Source organism: Capra hircus, chromosome 15, assembly GCF_001704415.2.
Source record: "Capra hircus breed San Clemente chromosome 15, ASM170441v1, whole genome shotgun sequence".
NCBI classification, from domain to species: domain Eukaryota; kingdom Metazoa; phylum Chordata; class Mammalia; order Artiodactyla; family Bovidae; genus Capra; species Capra hircus.
This window is the reverse complement of record NC_030822.1, coordinates 9,062,052-9,081,621: the sequence shown is the minus strand read 5'-3', so window position 1 is coordinate 9,081,621 and position 19,570 is coordinate 9,062,052. Positions and strand designations below refer to the sequence as shown.

The following is a 19,570-nucleotide window of genomic DNA, read 5'->3' as shown; positions in this document are numbered from 1 at the left end:
CATTAGATAATCAGCCAAAGTGAAGTAGCTGAAAGAAGTAGAGATGTTTAGCATGGAGAAGGGAAGCATGACATCACATACACACACGCGCACACAATCAAGACCAGTTAGCTCAACCTCCTAACTGTTTTGTAAATCAGCTCACTCAATGATTTCTTCCAGACATCACACACACACACACGCACACACAATCAAGACCAGTTAGCTCAACCTCCTGTTCTGCAAATCAGCTCTGTCTGTCTGTCTGTCTGTCTCTCTCAAGGCCAGTTATCTCACACACACACACACACACACACACACACACTCTCTCTCTCTCTCTAGGCCAGTTAGCTCACTCTCTCTCAGTCTCTCTCTCTTTCTCTCTCTCTCTCTCAAGGCCAGTTAGCTCAGACTCCTACCTGTTCTGCAAATCAGCTCACCCAGTTATTCGTTCCAGATTCCAAGCACCTTACATTTCTCAGTGAGAACCACTTAAGTAGCCTAACCAGCCAGCTTATCTTTCTCCAGTCCAGTCTCCGTGCTCCAGCCAAAGTGTTATTATGGTACTCTGGGTCATATCATACCACTGTTAAACCCCTCCGTGACTTCTTTCCCTCAAGTCCAGAACCTTTCACGTGACCTGCTGGGAAGGGCCTGTGTTGATTTGGCTCCTCCCCACGGCTCCCTTTCAACTCAGGTCTCTCTCCTCCAAGTGCTGCGCTCAGTCTCTTGAACTAGTCTCAGTCCAGCGTCCCCTCGGGCTGGGCCCTCTGCACAGAAGACTCTCGTCTCCCGCTTTATTAATTCTCCTCACTCTTCAGTTCTCAGCTAAGGCATTACACACTTAGCGGTGGGGAAGGGGCAGGGAGCCTCCCAGGCTCGATGAAGTCTCTCAGCTGTGCTATTTCATTGCACGCTGTGTGGTTCCCTTTCCCTTAGCATTTCATTCTTCGTTGAGTGTCTCTAGAGGTTATGAGGTCTGGGACCACGTCCTTTTCTTTCTCTGCCATTTCCCAGCCCTAGCTCTCACATATGGCAGGTGTACAGCAAATGCTTTTTGAATAAATCAGTGAATAAATTAAAAAAAGAAAATTCTAGTCCTTTAGAAATAAGGATCACACTTACATCACACAACCTCTGAAAGGTTGGCCTTAGATCGGTTGCTGATATTTACCCTGAAGTGAGCTGTGAGAACTTCCTAAGCTTTGGATCTGCCAGAAGGGGAGTGGGTGGAAGGTGAGTTCCTTCTGATTCTGGGTCAGAGGTTACAAATCCATAGTCTGTGGGCTGGGCGTGGGCTACTAATATATTTTGGTTGGCTCCAGCAGTGTGTTCAAAATTAGGACATTTCCCAGCTTTCTAGCTTCTCTTGGGAAAATTTTGAAAGGAGGGTGACAGAGACCTGAACTGCTTGGCAGCGAGTGATCAGAGCTGAATGATAGCGGAGTGCGCTCAGTAGTTGGGCCTGCACTCTCCAGATCACCACAGTCCCCACTCGCCCCTATTGTCTGACCCACCTCACTGTTCTTTCACCCACTTGGCCCTTTTAGGTATTTGAGTTCATGGTTCCCCCCTGTTCAGTAATTCCAAGTATTTAGCCTACTCATACTGAATCATTGCTTGCTTGGAGGACTTGAAGAATTGGAATGTCTTTGACTTAAATCCATCCCTATGATTGTCAAATCAAATCACTTGGAATATGAGACCCTTTGCCTGCTTTTCAAAAGCCAATTTTTTTTTTCTCATTATACAACTATGTATTCACTGTACATCACTTTAGCCATAATGCTATGTCCTGCCCATGGAGTAGATAATAGTAACAAATGTTTGGATGGATGGACAGATGAAAACACACAAGAAAAATATTGTTTCCTTTTTAAAAAAACATGTATTTGCCTCTGGCATGTCACATAGTACCAGTAGGGGGAGCCCTCTATTAATTTGGAAATCCATCAGGAGAATCTGTTCAGCAGTCTGAAGTGAAGTGAAGTCGCTCAGTTGTGCCTGATTCTTTGCGACCCCATGGACTGTAGCCCACCACGCTCCTCCATCCATGGGATTTTCCAGGTAAGAGTACTGGCGTGGGTTGCCATTTCCTTCTCCAGGGGATCTTCCTGACCCAGGGATCGAACCCAGCTCTCCCACATTGTAGGCAGACGCTTTACCATCTGAGCCACCAGGGAAGTCTGTTTAGCAGTCTAGTGGTATTTAATTTAGGGATTATGCTAAGAAGTTATCCTCTGACTCTGCCCCAAGAATTCAAGTTAACACAACAGGAAATTAATCAATTGTAGGAAGGAAGTATGCTTCTCACCACTGCCCCTGCCCAGGGTTTCAGAAGAAACACATTCCAGGTTAATATCTAGAGCCTTTAAATCCATTTGAAAGCAGTTATCATTAAGCTCTTAACAGTTTCCAAATTGCAGAGCATATTTAGCCCTAAGAGTCTCAGAGTAATGGGCTGCTTCAGGCACAAATACAAAATAATGGGTTTGCCAAAATACATGACCACCACTGTTTCCACAGTTTTCATCTTTACAAAATGAGGGAGTAGTTGGAGATTCCAAGATTCTTTGTGGCTCCAAGTAAAGCTTGTTTAAAGAAGAAATGCATTATAAATGAGTGAACGTGTAAAAATCTCTGTGAGAAACTTCAGGCTTCTTTTCTCCTCCAAATCTGTCACTTCTGGAGAAGTCAGCTTATTTGGAGAAAAGATCAGTAATAGAAACTCTCAGTGTATTGGTTGAATAGTATCACCAACTCAGTGGACATGAGTTTGAGCAAATTCCGGGAGATAGTGAAGGACAGGGAAGCCTGGTGACCTGCAGTCCCAGGGGTCACAAAGAGTCAGACACAACTTAATGACTGAACAACAAACTTGGAAAAACAGTGTGTGATGGTATATATGTTCTTTTTATTTTCATTGTTGTTTAGAGTTTAAAAATTATGGCTTTAGATTCTTCATTATTAGTTGGCATCCAGTTCTCTGTTCTGGAAAGTTCTTTTCTTTTTCTTAAGTCATTTAAAAAAAAATTTAAACCAGAATTTATTATCCAAGAAAAAGTATTGTTTTTTATAGTATGGGGTTGAATTTAAAGTTCAGTAATATGGGACGGGGGAAATGGCAAAAGAGGGTTGATAACTTTGACAAGAACGGCTGATAACTTTCACAAAGACCTAAACATTGGTAGAGGAGAGGCAAATAATACTCAGATCTCAAAGCCGTCTAAAAACCCAATCTCATTAAGCTTCTTACCCCCTGCGTGGTAAGCATTCTGTTAGCCATACATATGAGATTCTAAGAATTTATAATTAAGTTGTATTCTTGGTGCCAGAGCTCAAATTATACATTTCATCAAAGGAAATGTGTGCTGTGTCATTCTAGCATGACTTCCAGTGGAGTTACCACCGAATTTCTCCAAAACAGGCATTGTGTGACATCGTTGTTATTTTATGTAATTCTTTGCAGTATTATACTGTGGTTTTAAAAAGTTGTTAATGATTCCCACTAAAAATTTGCTTAAGGCATTTGTATCTATTTCCTTTTCATTTGTGTGGGTTCATTTTTCAGTTGCTTGAATTCAGATCCTGTTTACTCCATGCAGGTTTCTCTAGGGTAGGGGGCAGGGCAGCAGGGACAAAGTGGCTATCTGTGGTGTCCTAACTATTTGTACAAGAAGCCTGGATTCCTGGACCTCTATTTATATATAATGGTGATACAGGTGTCAATATCGTTTTCTTATTTTAACTAAAGTATCTTGAATTTTAATCTTTTCATTTGGGTTTTTAGTTATCTCTTTGAGCATTGGGTTTTTAGTTATTTCTTTGAGCATTATGCAATAATGTTTTCTTTATACTGTTCTCTCCCAAAAAATGATGAAACACAAGAGGTTACATGATATAAAAATAATTTGCTTGTAAAATAATATGCATGATTCACTTGTGTAGGCATCAGTTTTCATACCAAACTAAAAAGTAGGAAACTTGGATTGGCTTTTGAGTATAAAATAAGATTCTTTCTACAAATTCTTGATTACTGATGCCAGAGAAGTGAAAAAGAAAAAATTTTATTCTTGTTAATTTCTTTTAGAAATAACATTAGTTGTGGGGGCTCTTCTGATTGCAAAAACAATGCAAGCAGTTGCCAAAAATAGAAAAAATATTTCAGAATACTAAAATGGATACATTTTAATATAACATTTTAAAGGACTTTCTAGGTCAGCCAGTGCATTTTTGAGTCAGCTTATCTCAACTGAATGATCTAATAATACTGACTTTGATTTTTGTATGAGCTACATCAGCCTCTTACTTATTTCCCAGCCAGAACATACATAGCTGTGGCCGTAAATATATAACTCTTGAAATAGAATATGTGGTGTCCCCAAGAGGAATTCTGAATTGAGCTATCATTGGTGAAGACTATGCCAGGCTTGCAAGCATGCAGAGTGATATAATATCTTGGTGTGAAATAGCATGTATCAGCCTTTCTCCCTTTGAGTTAGGCTTCTAGGACTTTTTTGTGGTAAGGATTGATGCAACTGTCCCTAAAAAATATGTCTCTATAAATAGGAAACATTTGTTTTTTTCTGCCAGAATCTGAAGCTGCCATTGTCACAGAGGTGCTATTATAGGACTTTTATTTACTTTTGAGGAAAGAATTAATTTGATATTGTCTGCTGTATACTTTTGGAAATAACGTAGAAGAAAACAAGTATAGAAGTCATTTTTACTACTATTTTTAATATTTTTAACCACTGAACTTACAAGTTATGGTAACCTTATTTTAGCAGTATCTTAAGAGGAACAAAATTTTTCCTGGTACAGCAATTATCACCTGCAGATGGCCTAAAATTAGCATATTGAGTTAACTCCAGAAACAGCTTGTAAGCTGTGAGATGGAGTTCAGATAGTGAGATTTCACAGAAACACTTGGTATATGGTATAAATAACCAGCCATTAAGATACCAATTGATGCATATAAAGTAAAATGAGACTAATAATAGCTTAATTTAAATATCCTATGTAAGACGTGACGTTAAAGAGAATTTAATTTGATGTTAACGTAGTGAAGCCTCTCTACTTACACACAGAATATTAAGAATTATGTGTATGCACATACCCCAACAAAGAACGCTTGAAATTGAATTTATTATGACGTATATTCTGAGTAGAAAGAAAGATAATTTAAGTATAGACGAAGGCATTAATCAGCCTTATAAAAGCCTGTGGATTTCAGGTTAACTCTTCCTAGGCTTTTCAGTGTTGTTATATATGACAGATCCAAGAAGATACTGTATTTTATGGCAAGGAGAAATAATTTAGAAACAGAATTTAAGAGGAGAAGCCAATGACCAATACAAAAGAATTTAACCTTTTCATGCATGAATTTCCATCTTTGATGATGAATCATTTGTTCAAATGAGGATTGCAACAAGTATTTCTGGCCCTTTAATAGCCAGGCATTGAAAACACTGCTTCTTCCCTTGTGTTATTAAAACTTCTTGAGTTTTAATTCACTTGGATAAAGACTATGGAGAAGGAAGTAGCTTCCCATTCCAGTATTCTTGCCTGGGAAATCCTAGGGAGAGAGGAGCCTGATGGGCTGCAGTCCACAGTATCAGACACAACTTAGTGACTGAATAACACGGACAGAAAGACTTATTTCAGCAGCAGAGATACTTGAATTGAAATGATACAGGGAAGATTCGCATGGCCCCTGTGCAAGGCGTGCTCCAATTCATGGGGTCGCAAAGAGTCGGGTACGACTCAGCGACTGAACTGAACTGAACTGTGCAAGGATGACACACAGATGGGAAAGCATTCTGTATTTTTATGTTAACTAAACTTTATTGTGGTAATCATCTTACAATATATATACATATATCCTTATGATGTGTACCTTAAGCTCAGTTCAGTCGCTCAGTTTTGTCCGACTCTGCAAGACTGCAGCACACCAGGCTTCTCGGAGCTTGCTCAAATTCATGTCCACCATGTTGGTGATGCTATCCAACCATCTCATCCTCTGTCGTCCCCTTGTCCTCCCACCTTCAATCTTTCCCAGCATCAGGGTCTTTTTCAAGGAGTCAGTTCTTCACATCAGGTGGCCAAAGTATTGGAGTTTCAGCTTTAGCATCAGTCCATCCAGTGAATATTCAGGACTGATTTCCTTTAGGATTGACTGGTTTGGTCTCCATGCTGTCCAAGGGACTTGCAAGAGTCTTCTCCAACACCACAGTTTAAAAGCGTCAATTCTTTGGTGCTCAGCTTTCTTTATGGTCCAACTCTCACATCCATACATGACTACTGGAAAAACGATAGCTTTGACTAGATGGACTTTTGTTGGCAAAGTAATGTCTCTGCTTTTTAATATGCTGTCTGGGTTTGTCATAGCTTTTCTTCCAAGGAGCAAGTGTCTTTTAATTTCATGGCTACAGTCACCATCTGCAGTGATTTTAGAGCTCAAGAAAATAAAGTCTGACACTGTTTCCACTGTTTCCCCATCTATTTGTCATTAAGTAGTGGGACCGGAGGCCATGATCTTCTTTTTTTGAATGTTGAGTTTTAAGCCACTTTTTTCCCCCTCCTCCTTCACTTTCATGATGTAAAAAAGTTATGTAGATTATATTTCAAATGAAACTGGGGGAAAAAGTGAATATATTTTTAAGTTATCCACACATTAACAACCATCAGGACTGACTTAATGTTTAGCATGCTGTTGATATAATTTTGTAAATAAGATAATATCTTGCAAGGTTTTATTTTGTCTCTGATCATCTCCTAGGTAATTTTTACCATTCAGAAAGGAGACATTTCATAGATGACATGCACACAGTATAAGGAAAAAAATAGCTCCCAAAGTGTACATTTTTATTTCCTTAATAGCCCAGCTTAAAGTGCTGTTTCTTTTTGGACTGTATTTAAGTGTGTACATTTATGTCTTGGGGAAAGAAAAAAAAAAAAACTCTGAATTTAACTTTAAAACTCTGCACAACCAGTTATTAAATAGTCAAGTGGTACTGAGATCCCTGGTCAGAATAAAGGACTGCATCAGCAGATCTTATAGACTTTCCTGGTAGTTCTCCAGATTGATCACTGCCTGCGAATCCCATCCCTCCTCCTCTCCTTTTGTGCAAGAAAGGTAGGTGGTCAGTGGCTCCCCCTGTCCACTCCACTTGGCTGCTTCACACGTAACAAGTTTCACTCCTCACCCCAAATGCACATGGGCATGTACACACCCGGACCCCTGGGTGAGAACATTTTTTATTATCAGTCTTCTTCTTCCTCATCTTGTTTCTGGGGATCTCAGGACATTGGGGGAACTGTTTAACAACTTCTCCTCACAAAATGCTGGAGACCTCCTTATAATACATGAGCCTAAGCATTATGGTCCCCTGATGAAATGTATTAAATAAAGTATGTGTTCAGATACTGCTAAAAATGCATATAGCCTCTCCCTACGAAGAAGAATCCCCCGCAGCCGTTAGCATGCCCGATGTCTGTCTGTACTAGCGTGGGAAGCTGTCTGTGACGCGGCGTGACGGGCAGCGTAGCCTGTGACGCGGCGTGACGGGCATCGTAGCCTGTGACGCGGCGTGACGGGCAGATTGCAGGGCGTATATAATGGCATACACATTATTTTCACTTCTTTCTATTCTTGACCCATTCAACAAAAAGCTTTTTTCGTGCACAAATTCTATAGCATACATTGTAAGTTTTACATTCTATGCCCTTGATTAGATTTTTTCCCTACCTAGTGAACTCTTACTTATTCTTCCAGAATGTAACTGAACCTTAATCTGTGAAGCTCTGCCTGCTTACCCAGACATAACTAGTCCCTCTCCTAAGTGGTGGTGCCCTCTGTCCTTAACCCTACTGTCTCATGACACTGTCTGGTAAGGATTTATTTATATAAATACCTGTTTTCTTACTCCATCATGAGTTCCCATCACCCAGCCTCAATCCAAGAAACTAACATGCCCTCTACTGAGTGGAAGAATGCCTGTTTTATTACTTCGTTTTGCTCCAGGCCATGAGCTGATATGCATAGAGCGTTTTGAGAGCTGTTTTATTTCTTGTGTTTGATAAAGTAACACCAAATGTATTTTGTGATTCCATTTCTTTAACTCGTATCCATATGGTTATTAAGATTTGCTTTAAAAAAACAGCTTTATTGAGGGATAATTTATACACTTTATGATTCATTCATTTTACATGTATAGTTGAATGGTTTTTAGTGAATTTACAGTCTTACAGTCATCACGAAACTCTAATTTTAGAGCAGTTCTTTTACCCTAAGAAGCTCCCAGTTGAGGTACTTGACAATATTGCTGGAACTGTCCAGAAACTTCTGTGTGGTGAGTTGAACTTGATGACCTCAAAATGTGTTACCGTTTTTTGCTCTCAACTGTCAAGCACAGTAAGCTTAAGAGGGGCCTGGATACTTAGTGGTGCTGTGTCCTGAAAGAAGAGTACACGCTGGCAACAAGGGGCACAGTTTCCTTTTAGGGCCTACTCTGGGCTAGCTGTCTGTGCTAGGATCATTATATATACCACCTTTCATGAGATTGCAGTCCCTTGGACCACACAGTCCACCAGTCCAACCAGTCCACCCTAAAGGAAGTCAGTCCTGAATATTCATTGGAAGGACTGATGCTGAAGCTGAAACTCTTAGTACTTTGGCCACCTGAGGCGAAGAACTGACTCATTGGAAAAGACCCTGATGCTGGGGAAGATTGAAGGCAGGAGGAGAAGGGGATGACAGAAGATGAAATGGTTGGATGGCATCACTGACTCGATGGACATGAGTTTGAGCAAGCTCCAGGAGTTGGTGATGGACAGGGAAGCCTGGTGTGCTGCAGTCCATGGGATCTCAAAGAGTCGGACACGACTGAGCAGCTGAACTGAACTATGTGAGATTACAGCATCACAGAAGGAGGAAGATTGGAGATGCTTCTGGCCAAACTCTTTTTACAGTGTCTCCTTTTTTTTACCTGGAAGATTTGGCCACATCAGATACTTCTGGTGAAACGATCCCCCTAGGCTTTGAAGACACCACTTTGTCTGTTTAGAAGTTGGCAGTGTGTTCTCCTATTATGACACAGTGTCGGTTAAAATTCACATCCTTCCTGGAAAAGTGTATGTGGCAGCTCCAAAGTTGACCTCTGAGTTGAGAGTTCTGCAGAGCAGGTTCTATGTTGGTGAAGTCTGGACGCGTTTTCTTTCTTTGAAGTGTTTCTAGGAAAAGAATGCTCTCTTTGTCAGAATGCTATTTGAATTAAGACATAATGTTATTCAAGATAGAAAGTTTGAGATTCCTGTGCCTGGCATGCATGCAAACTTCTCCGTAACAAAATAGTGTTTGTTTCTTCCCAAACTGATGGTATGCAGGAATCCAGAGTTCACGTTCCAACTTAGGTGCTTAACTGTGATGTGGCCTTGACTAAACCAGTGGATGTCTTAACTTTTCTGAGTTAATAATATCTCAAAACAGAGTTTAGAAATATTAATAGTTTCTCTCGTCCTAGTATATATATTTAGGCAACAGTCATGAAGTCCTTTAAAAATGAGGTGCCTATAGAATTCCTTGATAGTCCAGCGGTCAGGACTCTGTGCTTCCATGGCAGAGGGCCAAGGTTCGAGCCCTGGTCAGGGAACTAAGATCCTGCATATTGCTTGGCTCGGCCAATAAAAAATAAAAATGCTGGTGCCCCTTTTTTCATTGTTGGTTACTTAAGATGACAGATAATATCACCTTTCTTTAAGGATGCATTTTACTCACAATTAGCTTGAGCAGGAGAAGACATACATGTGAAGATAGACTTCACATTTGCCTACATGTCACTGTATGGCATTCTCCTAATGGTTTTTTGATAGGAAAAAAGTTATTTGATCTGTTAAGATTAGAAAGCTTAAGTAAGTTTGGTAGGCAGGATATTTCTTATAATGTATGTCGTGTACTGAGAATGTATTTTGGGAAACATGGATTTCACCAGAAGTCCTTACTTATTTGAAGATCTCCATGCTAGTATTACATTTCAGGCAAGACTAATTTTAGCCAGGTTCACTGAAAGTGTTTCCAGTGTTATCTCCAGTAATTGCCCCGGGTTCCTTTTTACGCACTCTTGCAAACGTTCAGTCGGGGCTGCTGTCGCCTGTTGTGACGGCCCGTACTTTTGTGGAGTGTGTTTCCCCCAGGGTCGCTCTTGCCTCCTGCATGGCCCATACTCTATCTGTGGAGTGTGTTTCTCTGTAAATAAATCCATCTCTTATCTATCAAAAAAAAAAAAATTCAGGTTTTTCCATAAGAAGGTATGGCAAAACCCAATTGAAATTTTAGCCAACCCAATATATGAAGTCTATAAAATAAACTGTTGTCTGCAGAAGTGGCGAGCAGCTCGGCGATTCCCCCTCATTTGTGTGGGCAAGTTCTCTTCACTCTCGGTGGCCTGCATCCTCAGTCACCATGGATGTTTTGTTTTTCTCTTTCACAGATGACACGGCTGGTCCTGCCTGGCATGGTAGAAAGGTGAGTCATAAGCTCACACACAAACACTCAAGCTCATGATTATTTATAGGGAGAATCCTTTCTTTGAAAATTTCATTAAAGTGACTAATGAACCTCTCCTCCATGTCTTGGTGACAGAGTAATGTGCCAGGCGAGTCACACAGTAGGGTATGAGTCATCTGGTGGTGGAGGCCTTTTCCCCTCGATTCCCTTTTTATATCCCTCACCAGGGTGGTGGTGGTTCCTTTACATCAGGATTAAAAAGCCTGCCTGAGTCACCATCACTAACTCAATTGCCTGCTCTTCTGAGGGGGTGGATAGAGTTCCTGGGATATTCCCGGGAATGCCTTCTTAAAGAGGTATGCTGTCAGAGCCCAGCTCAGTGGAGTTTTGTGAAGCGAGACCCCCCATCCTCTGGTTTTTCTGTTATGGGAGAAAGGATGTATGAGGAACTTAGGCATATTATAAAGTGATCTTAAGGGGTCAGCCTCCCCTACCCCTGCCCTTGGAGAAAAAAGCTTATGTCCTCTAGCTTCAGCTGTATTTGTATTGGGTTCCGCTAGGATTTGCTAGATGTCTTCATTTCTCTTGAGAAATGTGTTGCTAAGTCCTTACGTTAGGAATAGCAGGCAGTATAAGACGGGAATTAAATTCTTTTCCTCCCGTGGAGAAGTCTGAGTGATGGCTAAGCTTTCAAAGCAAACCTGTTGCAAAGGGATGGGCTTGCTTGGTCATTTGCTAAATTTAGGGTTTCACAGTCATCCTTGCTGTGCAAAATGGCTTTGAGTTTGGGAGAGATCCACAGGAATCTCACAGCTTTGCAAAGAGCCAGGGACCCTACTTCCGTGAAGGAGTCTCCATGACCAGCTCAGGCAAGGATTTACAGCTTATGTTTATCGATTATGTATTCTTTGCCAGGTGTTGGGCTGACAACCTGATAAGTATTTGCTTATATAATTTGATAGCCTCCCACCATTGTACAGATGAGGAAACTGAAGTTCGGAATCCATTTTGGTTGGTAGCTACTTTTTCAGTAAGGCTCTTTGTTTGTAATTGCATTTTATGTGTGATTTTTAATGTCTCTATTGCTTTATTTTAGTAAAATTTCCCTTTAAAACCTCTTAACTACTTACTGATGGTTGAGTATGCCCCTGATGGTGATGATATGAAAGTGAAGACGGTCAAACAAGACCAGAAACCTGAAAGATTATAGAGAATGAGGGCAGACAGAGTAGAACTCAAGACGGATGAAATTTGGGATCAGGTTAATTCCAGTTTGGATATCTACAAGTGACACAGTATAAATTCAGGGTAGTGTTCTACCCATTAAAAAAAGAAATACTTACATTCCACAGAGGAATTTTTAAGTTTGTTGTTAAAAACCATATCCAAAGAGATATTGGTTATGACTAATCAGACTTGAAGAATCATGGAATTTCATACTTTAATTGAAACCAATCCCCTCTCATTTGACATAAAAAGTGAGAGCCAAAGAACTTGAGTGCCATGAGGCTACATAATTAGTTAATACATGATACAAAGTGCTCACATGTCTCTGTAGACCTAGGAGCCACCTTCACAGTTGTAGCTGAAGCCTTAGATAAAGAACGCAAAGGAAAGGATCTATCCACTTCACTGAGTAAAGTTTATCATATGGAAGATGAATTGGATCCTTGTTTTTAGGAAATCAAGTTGATTTCCTAGAAAGCTGTCACGGGCTGAAGGACTAGTCAGAAATGTAAGGGGGATTTATGAATTGGTACTTTTGGGATAGGAGAAGGAACAGGTCTGTCTGTTTGAATTTAAGGAGTTACTTATTGTATTAGTCAAGGCAGGCTAACTGCTACAACAGACCACCCCAGAATCTCAATGACTTAAAATTCTAAAGGTTGATCCTCCCCTCACATCACAGTCCACTGTGGCTCAGTGATCAGGACTCTGCTCTACACAGTCAATCCAGGGATCTCAGGCTCCTTCCATCTGGAGTTGAGGGGGCCCTACTCTTCCCTTGGTTTTCCCTGGTGGCTCAGAAGGTAAAGAATCTGCCTGCAATGTGAGAGACCAATGTTTGATCCCTGGGTGGGGAAGATCCCCTGGAGGAGGGCATGGCAGTCCTCTCCAGTATTCTTGCCCAGAGAATCCCATGGACAGAGGAGCCTGGCGGGCTATAGTCCATGGGGTCTCATAGAGTTGGACACAACTGAGCGACTAAGCACAGCACGGTACTCTTTCCATAGGCCTTGCAGTTCTCTGCAGAAATATTTGCACCCAGCCAGCAAATGAGGGAAGAGAGAGGAAGGATGATTTTACAGAGCGTTTTATGGGTCACGCCTGCAAGTGGTGTCCCTGTCTTCTACGCTCGTTCCATGGTCTAGAACTCAGTCACAGGCTACAGCTAACTGCAGGGGAGACCAGAAGCGCTGTCAGCTGTGTGCCCAAGCAGGAAGAAAGACTCAAAGTTCACAGATCAGCTCAAAGCCTTCTTGCTTATAAGTGATTTGATCATAGCCTGCCCTTGTGAGCCATCCCCAAATGATCTATTTCCTATGGTTGGTTGCCGTAGGTTTCGTATCTCCACTGAGGAAAAGCAGAGTTCTTCGTTGTGGTGGGATTTTTTTTTTTCTTTCACTGATTCTGCTTCTGATGTGTGTGGCTTCCCACACTCTCTAGAACTATAGCCTAGGGCCAACTGACTATCACTAAACAAGTCTCTATAATCAAACTAAGGTATTATTATTACCATAGATGTAGAAAGTACAAAATTATGTTATGGAGGAAACTTGCTCTTTCCACTGCCCTGGAATTATAAACATTGTGTACAGCTGGAGCCAGGAGGTGGTTGCCATAACAACCATGGAAAAGCTAAAAATAGCCCCTTTCATACTGTATTACTTAAGGTGAAATTATGACATGTTATGGTGTTTTAGGGTAGGCAGTTCTCTTTCATGTGGGAAATGTTTGCAAACTTTCTTCAACAAAGCAATATTTGTATAATGTATTTGGATTGCTGGTTCTAATTATATATCTGACCCCTGTGATCCAGAATTCTTTTCTGACATAGAACTCTGCTTTGATATGTTTCTCAGTCTTTTTGAGAACCTGTTAGAGAACTGTCTGTACCAAAATTCAGTGTTATGTTTCAGCTTAAAAAAAAAAAAGTTATGACCCTCCAAGAGCAGACTTAAGTGCTCCCTGATAAGTGAAAATATGAAGAACTGGGATGCAGTCTTTTTTGCACAACCCTCCTTTTTCTGCCATCACTCTCTGCATCCTGTAAGCTGTCCACAGGCCCAACCCTGTGTTCCAGGGCTTCACAGCAATATTTAAGCCTCCTTCTCACCTGCAGCGTGGAGCAATGATGAGAGTCCCCAGGAAGATGGAAATCAGAGACTTATTTCATGGGAGACCTGCCACTTCCTCCATGACAATACTGTTTAAGAGCTGTGTACAAGGATACTACAGCTATCTGATAGAATAGTGGGGCATGTGTAGAAGAAAAGAGGCTTGGTAACTCTTTCATCCAAGTGATCATTAAGGAGAGTTTTCTAATTGGGAATTTCGCTGAACTTAGAAAATTCTAGAAAGCATAACGATAGAAGGCTAAAAATGCAAGGAACTGAATTTCATAGGGTTATGTGTGTTTAATGTCTGGCTTGTGGGAGGGCTAGTCATTGAAGAGAATATTTTTAGATGAAAAAGTGCTTCCTTATCAGCAGTGGTGGTTTCTGCTTTGTCTTTGCAGTATTTTAATTCTAGTAGATCCTCAATAACTTATGCCACTGAGACACCATCGTGTGGCTGTTGGCGAGTAAGCAGCATGATGAATTAAGAAGGTTGTATCACAGAAAATGTTACTGGACTTGTTTATTTGGATATTTGTCAGAACAGACTGGAAATGCTCAGAAATATGAGCATCGGGAGTCTTCATTATGGAACTTCAGCAAATATTCTTAATGTACCTTCCAATCTTAGAATTGTTCCCCAAGTCCCCGGAAAATGAGAGATTAGCCAGGGTTTGGTTTTATGTTTGTTTCTGTGTGCAATTAAGCGCAGCCCATTTCGTTCTTCTGCTTGATATAACAGAGCTATCGTGAGTCTGGCTGTGCCATGGAAACTAGTTTGACGTCACTAATTCTGCGTAGATGGGGGATTAGCACTAGATAGAGTAGTTGATTTTAGAGGCTGGTCCTTGGTGTCTCTCGGTCCCAAATGTTCATCCCCATCTCTATGTAAAGAATAGATACTGTATACAGTACAGAGAGTAAGACAACTCTGCAAAGGTGTTATTTGTGATCCAGACAAAACTAAGCTGAATATCATTATCCTTGGAGAGAAGGAGAGCCTTGTGTGTGGGAGGGTTTTTGCAAAGACAAATACCGTGCGCTGCGCTGCTTTGCAGCACAGTGTTTTTGTGGAATGGATGGTTTTTTTCCTCTGCTGTCATTTTGGTCCAGTGATAAATGCTGTCTGTTTCGTGTTTACTTAAATCTAGTGCATTCTCTCTTTATACTTTTTGATGCATTTTAGAGTGCAAATATTGTGTTTTGAATAAAGTATCTTTCAATTCCGACTTTTCACTTAAGTCAAACTAACTCTACCCCCTGGAAATTTTTAAATTAAGGTAGAATATTTGAGAAACAAAAATCTCACTTGCCTCAAGGAGTAAACAGTTCAAAGCACATGCTTGCATAATTGTGGCAGACCATATTTGACTATTGGTCTGTATTAATTTTGCAAGCAAGAACAAGGTTTTTATTATCTTGCAATGAACTTGCCTGTATTGAAATCATTGCTTTGGTGAGTGGCATTCTAGGAATCCATTTTGATGAGGTCAAGATTTCCTTTAAAAAAAATTTTTCTTTTTAATATTTATTTATTTGGTTGCATTGGGTCCTAGTTGCAGCACACAGGATTTCAGTCTTCATGGCAGCATGTAGGATCTAGTTCCCTGGGCAGGAATTGAACCCCAGGCTCTCTGCGTTAAGAGTTCAGAGTCTTAGCCACTGGACCACGGGCAAGTCCCTAAAAATGTTTTTAATAACTTTTGAACTTTAACTTTTGAAAGACTTTTAAATTGTATTTCACTTGTGAGAAAGGAAAGAAACAGAATGTAAGATTTTTGTTCAAGGGCACATGCTGCCCTTTTAGCCAAATTGAGTATTATCTAGCCCAGAATCCCACTGATTAAACCAGCAGTGATCAGCTACAGTGAAAAACATCATCTTCTACAACTACTTCAGAATGGGTTTTCTTCACTTGCTGTGATGAGTGAGGATATAGCAGTTCCTGGTTATATGAGAAAATGTTAAAACACCACCTAAACTTACATGGATGCTTGGGGCTCAGGACAGGGTGCAAAGATTTGGGCTTATTCTCAGAAAGCAGGTTGTATCGCAGGACATAGCTTCTACTTGATTGGGATCTGCTTTTAACTCAAAGGCAACATATTCCAATAAATTATAAATATATTTCACTCTCTTTATATATAGATTTATTGAGATACATTTCACATGTCCTAAAATCCACTCATTTAAAGTGTGCAATTTGGTGGTTTCTAGTATATTTACAGAATGTATCATCACCATAGTCTAATTTCAGAACATTTTTAACACTCTAAAAAGATAAAGATATTTTAAACATCATAAATTAATACTGTATTAAAAGTCTAAGTAACAAAGGTGGTTTTTAACCCCTTTTAATCAAAGGAATTTCTCACAAATATAGATAAAATGAAATTACTAGATAAGTAATTGCTGATTCACCTGTTTTTATCTTAGAATAATTGAGTTCTAAGTCCTGATAGACATTCTTACTTTTAAAATTTAAAAAGAAAAGCCTTTTCTGTCTGTGTGAGAGACACAGGCAGAAACTACAAGAATGATATAATTAATATATTGACCAAATATTTCAAACTTTCCGCAGAAAATTTGAGATTTGATTTCTATGTCCAACTTGTTAATTGAGTCACCACTTAGGAAAGTGTATATTACTAATAAAGACTTCAGTTCAAAAAAACAGAAACCAAAAAACAACTCATTTTCAGTGACTCATTAAGTGGAGGGTCCAGACTTCCATTTGATGGTTGAAGTGGCATCTCGCCTAGAGGCTGGCAGATGGACTGAATGACCTTTGGGGATTATTTCTTCTCAGATTTATGTCTAAAATAACTTAGAAGCCATTTGATCTTGTTTCTTTTATTATTTTGCATAAGAAGGGCCTATATAGTCCTTTTAAAAAATACAAAAAAAAAAGGCCTTGGGAAGTAAATTCAGGCCAAGAATAATGAGAACGTAAGAGTTTCCCTGATAGCTCAATTGGTAAAGAATCCTTCTACAATGCAATCCTTCTACAATGCAGGAGACCCCGGTTCTATTCCTAGGTAGGGAAGATCCCCTGGAGAAGGGATAGGCTACCCACTCCAGTATTCTGGAGCTTCCCTTGTGGCTCAGCTGGTAAAGAATCCACCCACAATGAGGGAGACCTGGGTTCGATCCCTGAGCTGGGAAGATCCCCTGGAAAAGGGAAAGGCTACCCACTCCAGTATTCCGGCCTGGAGAATTCCATGGATGGTATAGTCCACGGGGTCGCAAAGAGTTGGACATGACTGAGCAGCCTTCACTTTCAAGTTGAAAGAAAGGCTTCCCAGGTAGCGCAGTGCCAAAGAATCCATCTGCGAACTCAAGAGATGCAAGAGATCGGGGTTTGATCCCTGGGTCGGGAAGATCCCCTGTGAAGGAAATGGCAGCCCACTCCGGTGTTCTTGCCTGGAGAATCCCATGGACAGAGGAGCCTGGCAGGTTACAGTCCGTGGGGTCACACACAGTCAGACACAGCTGAGCGACTGGGCATGAAAGTTGAAGGACAGGAACCTGGTCTAGAGGGCAGGGGACAGGCAGAGGCAGGTTGACATAGCTGAATAAGGGGACCAGCTCCCCAGGGAGAATGGATTTGAGGACCAAAAGTTGGTTGTTATTTCTGTCTAAAATTCCTAAAACCCTAATTCCACACTTTACCCAAGCCATATACAACTGCTAACAACCTGTGTATTTGCAGCATTGGTTTTCTCAAACTAATTTTTACTTATTTGTAGAACGAGTCATTCCTGGTAACTTTCCGACTTTGAAATCTCACATTAGTTTCTAAAAGTTTCAGTAGAAATTGAGCTTTGGCTTTTGGCAAAAGAATATGATTTGGTGAACTATGCAGTAGCTGACTTTAGAGTCAGCTCTTCATTTAGCACCTGAATGCCTACCACCTGGAAAGGTAAGAAAGCGGGGCATAGCCATTCATTCATGTGAGCACCTGTTAGATGCTCACCACAGGCAGAGTATTGTGAGGAAAAGTGTAAGTTAAGAGCTCTGATGTCCAGAAGCTGATGGGTTTTATGAGGGATTAAAATGTTGATAATCATAGAGTGATTAAGTGCTGCAGCATGATAGTATGTGATAATGTACCAAATTAAGAGCATACCAGGAGTATGAGAGTGTTTTTAAGAGTGATAATTCTTGGTGCTATGGCCAGAGAAGACCTCAGAGAATAGAAATCAACTCGAGAAGACTGAAGATCTAATCCGGTCATGCCCCAGATTACTAAGACTGAGAAGTGAGCTAATTGCAAAGCAGAGCTATCTTTAGTTGACTGAGTTATGCCTCATTCACTGACCAAGCATAGCACATGTGGATGAAAGGCAAGGAGAGAGGTGGGTTAGAAAAACAGCCAGGTTATTCTGTTTTAAATAATTTTATATATCTCAATCTGTAGCTTACAATTGTATATTTGATTTCACTCTGTTTACGTGCATCTTCTTTTTTTAGATCTAAAGGGGTAATTCTGAACATCTCCTCAGCCAGTGGCATGTACCCAGTCCCGCTGTTGACCATCTACTCTGCAACCAAGGTGAACAGTTTTTTAGTAAATGGTGTCAAAAGAAGAATAAAGAATAGCTTTCAGTTTGAAAAATAAGAGATGGACTTTCTTGAAGTTCTGTCTTTAGCCATTTTCAAATGGACTAAGAAGAAAAGGAAAATAGCCAATCCTAGTTTCAGAAGAGCTGGAGCTGGAGATAGACTGATTGGTATCAACTTTACCACCAAGATCTCAGATCCACAGATGATATTTTTTTTTCCTCACAGTTTACTGGTTTTAAAATTGGTATTTGTACTTTCCTATAGAGAGCTGGTCTGGGCCGGTTAGCTCAGCTGATCAGAACGCGGTGTTAATGAGTCTAAGACGGGATTTGGTTCCTGAATGACTCAGCATACAGCTCAGGTGCCACGTCCGCAGAACTGAGTAGCAGGATTGAAGCTAGTCAGCACATAGGCAAACATAGCAGACACGAGATAGATGGGGAAACTGTGAATGTTTGGCAACATTATTCAAAATTCATAGATATTTACTGCCACTTCTGGAGTGAGATAAGAATTTCCAGAGCTCTCTGTAAGATTCCATAATTCTATACCACACCACCATTCACCTCTTCACACTGCTACCAGGACAGTGATTTAGAATGCATTTTATACTGCCTGCAGGTCAATAGCTTTATTCTCAAAGACATTGTTGAGGCATAGGATACATCTCTGAAGTAAAGGTGACCACTGAGACGCTGCTTTTAGGGGAAAGTGAGCAAAATAAAATGCACAGTAAGAACTTGCATTGTGCAGGGGGTTAAAAAAGAGCAAAATACCTGCCCTCTTTTCCCTTGCCTTTTGGCCCCTGGAAAAAACTGAAAAGTAATGCATTTTGAAAAAGCTTGGCCCGGCCCCCCACCCTGGAATCTACCTGCTTTCTATATCTCTGAAACATACAGTAGGCATGTTTAAAATGAACACCATGTTTCTTGAAGTGATTGGTGAACTTCTTCTTGCCTGTTCTGCTCCACAGGCACAAGACTATTAGTATTATTAACAGGGACTCTAGTGGAGTCATCACTGATACATTTCAAGCCTGAGGTTGAGTCCACATTTGAAAAAGTAGTGTATTTTACAAATAGATGTGGAGTTGTTCTGTTGGAAGAAGATGGGCTGTCACGTTCATCTCTGCACTTCTTGGATCTTGCCATCCCAAAGGACAAAGAGAATGCTTGCTCTT

The 19,570-nt window shown here is 40.5% G+C and overlaps 1 protein-coding gene and 1 non-coding gene across 2 annotated transcripts in view; both read left to right on the top strand.

Moving 5' to 3' along the window:
- The window catches only part of HSD17B12 (hydroxysteroid 17-beta dehydrogenase 12), a 169,029-nt gene that overhangs the window by 132,692 nt on the left and 16,767 nt on the right, over positions 1–19,570 (top strand). Inside the window, exons 7-8 of the mRNA XM_005690127.3 lie at positions 10,470–10,504; positions 18,298–18,379. Of these exons, the coding sequence (XP_005690184.1) occupies positions 10,470–10,504; positions 18,298–18,379 (117 nt within the window). The remainder of the gene's footprint in view (positions 1–10,469; positions 10,505–18,297; positions 18,380–19,570) is intronic.
- TRNAG-UCC lies at positions 9,560–9,632 on the top strand. Its single transcript has one exon. It is a non-coding gene; the product is annotated as a tRNA-Gly (tRNA).